This window comes from Carex rostrata, chromosome 1, assembly GCF_964058835.1.
Source record: "Carex rostrata chromosome 1, lpCarRost1.2, whole genome shotgun sequence".
Classification (NCBI taxonomy): domain Eukaryota; kingdom Viridiplantae; phylum Streptophyta; class Magnoliopsida; order Poales; family Cyperaceae; genus Carex; species Carex rostrata.
The window spans coordinates 13,544,053-13,550,052 of NC_135918.1; the positions used below are offsets into that span (position 1 = coordinate 13,544,053).

At 34.2% G+C, this 6,000-nt stretch overlaps 1 protein-coding gene across 1 annotated transcript; it reads right to left on the reverse strand.

Annotated features, from left to right (window-relative positions):
- Positions 1-780: 780 nt before the first annotated feature.
- Positions 781-4,111, reverse strand: LOC144559510 (disease resistance protein RPP13-like). The gene is made up of 3 exons (XM_078308552.1): positions 3,443-4,111; positions 2,405-3,172; positions 781-2,191 (listed from the first exon to the last, which is right to left on the reverse strand). Exons 1-3 carry the CDS (start codon positions 4,063-4,065, stop codon positions 1,021-1,023), a joined length of 2,562 nt encoding a protein of 853 aa, XP_078164678.1. The 5' UTR covers positions 4,066-4,111; the 3' UTR covers positions 781-1,020.
- Between the last annotated feature and the right edge of the window lie 1,889 nt (positions 4,112-6,000).

Sequence of the window (6,000 nt, forward strand, 5' to 3'; positions counted from 1 at the left end):
ATGGAGGCATTTGAACCCTTCTCATATATATATATATATATAGAGAGAGAGAGAGAGAGGTTGGCTACTCTACTTACATAAACATATGAGGGTATATGCTTATAACTCATTTTTTTCATTTTCAAAAACCAAAAAGTCGATCTGAACCGTTAGATGTGATCTCTATATTGAAATGTGCTTGAAGACCAAATTTTATATTTTTCTGATTTTTTGTTTACTATTTATTAAGCCACTTTGAAAATCGTTAATCCAACATTGGCTTAACAAAATAGTAATATTGCTCACCTCAATATTTCCACAAATAATTAAAAACATTCGCTATTATTCATTATTTTAATTTGTCGCAAAAGTTTCTTAACATACAAAATAGATAGTGCAAGTCCTTTCCATATTTGACAAACTTTTAATTTGAAATAAAAAATCAATAATACCGAAATAATGTGAGGCACTTCATTAGTACATAAATAATATTTTTGTTGCTTTTGTAAATGGACATGGTTGTGTTATTTACGTGTTATACACATAGAACAGGCATTCTTAGGTTTTTATTTATTCCGTGTAAGAAATTAAGGAAACATCAAAAAGTCCACTTTCAATCATAAGAAAGAAATTACAACAAAAAGGAAGCATTTTGTGGTACAGTTACACTACTCATTTTACTATCTAGCTATGCCTATAGGTACCCTGATAACCAAAGCATGGAAAAAGTATATACAAGAATTAGAGTATGAAGATCAACCCTGCCATCACGTACAAATGCCATCAAATTTTCATATAGTTCGTCTCTCATTGTCTGTAAAAAAGAATAACAGTAGAGAAAACAAAAAGAAATTTAATGAAACATGTATGTATTTATGGTACACGAAGAATTCATAAGACATGCACCCTGCACCATATATATTACAAATAGTAGACGTTTCTCACAAAAAAAATTTTAAAAAAAAAAGTGAAAAGAAAAAGTAAGTGGTCACTGATATATCATAAATATTACATTGCACTTGACCAATTAAATCAATAGTATTACCATTTTTCTACTGTCACGTGTTGTAGCTCAGGAGGCAGCTGCACCTTGATTTGGTAATGTGCTTGGAGGTATGTAAGCTTTGGCATGACCCCCTGTGCCACTGTCAAATCCTTGATGCTCGAATTAGAACCCACTTTCAAGTATTGTAGAACAGGGAATCCTTGTGGACAAATTATTGGACCCTCCCAATCATGACTAGTACTGAATGCATGATATCCCAAGTAAAGTTTTTTTAGGCCATTCAACTTTCCAAGCTCTGGCATTGGATTATGATTTAGGAGGGACCATTCAAGTGTAAGTTTAACAAGGTGTGGTGGAAGCAAGCTCGCCTCTATGTTGACATTCTCAGGCCACTTTCCATTCAATAATAAGGATTGCAAATTCTGATAATTTGGGAGTGTTTTTGGGTAAACGATCTCCATCGGGAGACAGTTATCTGAAGCAATCCCGAGAGAAACCATAACAGGCAACGTTTGAAGTAGATTGGTAATTGAAACCCATTCGTCACATTCATTTCTAATACCTAATTTACGTATGTTTGGCAACTTCGCATTACATGCTCTCGTAACTGTTATCCACTTCAGGGTCTGTAGATTGCTCATTAGGATATCTTTTGATGTTGGTCCATCAAAAAAATTCCTGTAATCAACCAGTACATGCATCAATGTACCAATTGTCCATAAGTCATCACATGGCAAGTTACACTTAGACCCTCGCACATCCAGAGTTTCGAGTCTCTTCATACGGTGAAAAGAAAATGTGGAGAGGTCAATATCGCAGCCTCTAAGCCCCAAGTATTTCAGGTGAATCAACTCACCTAATAATTTTAATTCATATTCGAATTTTTCCACACCCACAATTTCTAAAACTTTAAGTAACTTAAAGTTAGAGCAATGTAAGCTCATTTCACAATATCCCGCATCAAACAACAGTAAAGATCGGGTATTTGGACCTACATATTTTATGAATCGTGAATTCTTCTCTTGGGCTTGAAGTGAAGCACGTCGGATTATTCTGTTGGGTTGTTTGTCATCTGATGCTTGTGAGAAAACAACAACAAAGTTTTCATGCTCGGCTTCATGCACTGCCAAGTCGCGGAGAATATCATGCACTTTGAATTGCTTGATTAAACCATTCGCGGATCGGCTTAATACTTGAACCATACTCCTGAATTAATTAATTTTGGTGGATAAACAAGTCAGAAAATACTGAAAGTATTTTAGTCATAATAATAAAGGTTTATATATCCTAACTAGACTATCATTTCCTATATAAATTGAAAGATATAATTCATTTATGCTGATTATAAAGATTAAAAGAAATTAAAATATGCAAATAATGAAATTTGTACCTAATTCTTAAGGATAAAAAATATATAACCTTTTAGAAAGTTTCTCAAGGCAGTCCTCAGCCATTATCTCCATTGTTGGTCTGCCCTCGATTGGTATGAACCCCTCTGATATCCACATTCTGATCAAACGTTTTGCAGAAATTACATAGTCTTCAGGAAAAAAAGCCAGATATTGGAAGCATGCCTTGAGATAATATGGCATATCTTCATAGCTCATTGATAAGATTCGCATGATATCCTTGTTGTCTGAGTACCAATTCATTGCTTGCAACACCCTTTCCCACGCAGGGTAGGATGGTTCTTTTGTTGATAGGATACCACCTAATACTACCAAAGCCAAAGGTAACCCATTACATTTCTTTAATAGTTTGTTTGCCACCTCAAGGAGATCGATAGGGCATTTTTCACCAATTTCTTGATAAGGGAGAGCCTTTTTGAGAAGGAGATCTAGGCTTTTCCTGTCATCTAACAAGTTGAGTTTATATGGTACCATTTGGGAGTCAGCTGATGTAGCAACTTCAATAGACCTGCTAGTTATCAGAACACGACTACCATTCTTGTCATCAGGTAATGCATCTCTCAATTGATACCACAGATCGTCCTTCCACACATCATCTAGAATAATCAGATATCTTTTGTTAATTAAAAAACTTTTGAGCTCTGTGATTAAATCTCCCACAGCTTGGTTCTCCCATACAGAATCATCGAAATGTTGTAGCATCTTTCTCAAAAGATCTTTTAGACTGAACTTCTGAGAGATTGATAGCATTACATGATAGTCGAAATTTGCCCTGGCACTGTTTAGACAGGCAAACAAGATTTATTATTAGATCATGATTTGTAGAACGGTTTTGAAAAATTGTGATCGCATGAATTATGTGTTAAGAAGATGTCAGCAATTATTGATGAGTAGAGCTGCTATGATCAAATATTAAATCTTCAAAATCATAATCTATAGCAGTAGTACCAGTTGATCGTTTCTATAGATAGCAACTTAGACTAACACTTATTATTTATCTAATTATTTCTCATTAAAACATAGTTGAAAAGGGAAAATCTGCACTTGCCTTTTGTATACCATATGTGCCAGGGTAGTCTTTCCTAGACCGCCGGTACCAACGATTGTTATGACTGCCCGCCTTGGGGTTTGATCAGGATGCAACAGCTTCAAAATGTTGTTCTTGTCAGCCTGCATGCCTACAACTTCAGTTTTGTCGACTTCTTGATAAGTAGCTCTCCGAAGAGGCATTATGACATCATCCTCTCCCTTGTTGTTGTCTTGGAGGTCACTGATTCCATAGGCAACCTTGCTCTTCGATATCTCTTCCAGTACATTTTGAATTTCATCGAGCTCATTGGCAAGATTGTGGCGGAAATACAGCTCCTTGGACTTGTTGCACAGCTTCTTAAGTTTTTGTAAAAAGCTTGCATCTCTATATCCAACTTTGAGTAAGAAGGTGTCGGTTGCATCCTCGATGCGATATGCCACATCTCTTAGCTCATTCAACCAGTTCTGCACCCTTGCATCTCCTTTTCGCTTTGAATCTGCATCTTGCAGGCAGCACTTAATTCGGGTTAGCTCACGTTGCACCCGTTCCACTTTCTTTCCAACCCCACCCAAGAGTCGTGCTTCCTTCGCTATGATATCAGCGAGCTTCTTTAGAACAAACTCCACAACCACCTCTGTCATTTCTGTTTCGCTTGCTCTCTCTTTTGAAATTAATGTGCACCAATGTTAGTGGATATTATTTGTTAGTGCCAATTAGATGGTCTCATTATATATATATAGGCAATCAGGCCGGAAAGAAAACTGATGTTTATTCTAATTTGATTTGTTATTAATTTAATATCAAATGTCACTTTTGCGTGTGGACCACGATAAGAACCATTGTTCCCCACCAGAGTAATCATGTAAGTATCGTCCTTAAAGAAGGGGGAGACAGCAAGCAACCCTTTAAAGGGTTAAAGAATACAGCTGTTATATTTTAAGGCAAAGAATTTGTGTCAGTGTGGAGATGAAATGAATAAAAAATGATAAAAGACAAAGAAGGTTCCAAGAATCTTATACCTTGTCAATAAAGGAGGCAAATAAAGGAGATACTTGACTTGAGAGTACAAGTTAGAAGCTTTAATTTCGTCTAGGCTATTTGAAAATTCTACTAAATAACAGCTATAATTGAAAATTAATTGACTTTTTTTCACCGATCTTCTAGAAAAGTGCAAGTATTAGGTGAAGAATTTACTAACATTTGTATACGTAATCATTGAACAAAAATTTAACGCCCCTTTTGCAAATAGTCGTAGTAGGTGGAGAATTTACTATTATTATACGTAATTATTGAGGAAAAATATAACCTCCTTTTTGCATGCAAATAGTAGTAGGTGGAGAATGTACTAATATTTATATGTAACCATTCAAGAAAATTATAACCTCTTTTTTGCATATAGTTCTAGGTGCAGAATTACTAATATTTAAACGTAATCAATGGAGAAAAATTTAACTTGCTTTTTGCAAATAGTAGTAGGTGAGAATTTACTAATATATATATATATATATATATTTATATGTAATCATTCGGGAAAAATATAACCTCTCTTTTGCAAATAGTAGTCGGTGGAGAATTTACTAATATTTATACGTAATCAATGAAGAAAAAATTAACCTTCTCCTTGCAAATAGTAGTAGTTTTGGTGCATACGATCGAGGAAGTCGTGTAATTCATGGCGAGAGAAATAGAAAGAGAGGTATTTTTTAAGTCGCTGTAATAATAGAAAGTAACGAAAGAAATGCATCAATGAAGCCTTTAACTTTCAGGCACTGTTATATATCTGTATCAAGTGTCTGATTCTTTCCGGTTTCAGTGCTGTGCTGAGGTGATGAAGTACAGGAAACTGAGGGAAGTGTAAAGCCCATTCGTTTAATACAGACCCATAGGATAAATTGGGCCTAACTAACACACAAAATTCACCTCTTGGTTTCAAAATGGGGAAATAAATCTTCTACGATTCTAAGGGATTGTAGTGTAGGGTCCTACAATTTCAAATCTAACCTTTTATTTTTTAAGTATTACGAATTTCCATAAAAGTTGTTTTTATGCACGAATCTCAAAACAAATAAAAGATTGGATTTGGAATCGTAGGACCCTACAATCCCTTTTAGGATTGTAGTAGATTTATTTCCTCAAAATGGTATCTTTTTCAAATTATTTATTAAGAGGGTTCAAATGTCTTCATTTTTTGTCTCCATCATACCTTCATTTTTTTAAACTTTAATAACTCAAAATTTAAAACTTAAAAGTCAAAATAAAACCATTAAATGTGATCTACATCATTTTATTTAGACATATGTAAAAAATTACGACATTTCAATTTTATTTTGATTGTCATCAAGAGCTTGTAAAAAACGCACTAATGTGGATGATTTCTAGATGTTGATTTTTGAACTTATTGATTCACATAAATACAAAATTAAAATGTGATATTTTTTTTTATGAACACATAAAGAAAATAACATAGATCACATCTAACGGTTTTATTTTGACTTTTAAGTTTTAAATTTTGAGTTATTAAAATTGTAAAAATAGAGACATAGTGGAGGCACAAAAAATGGAGGCATTTGATCCCT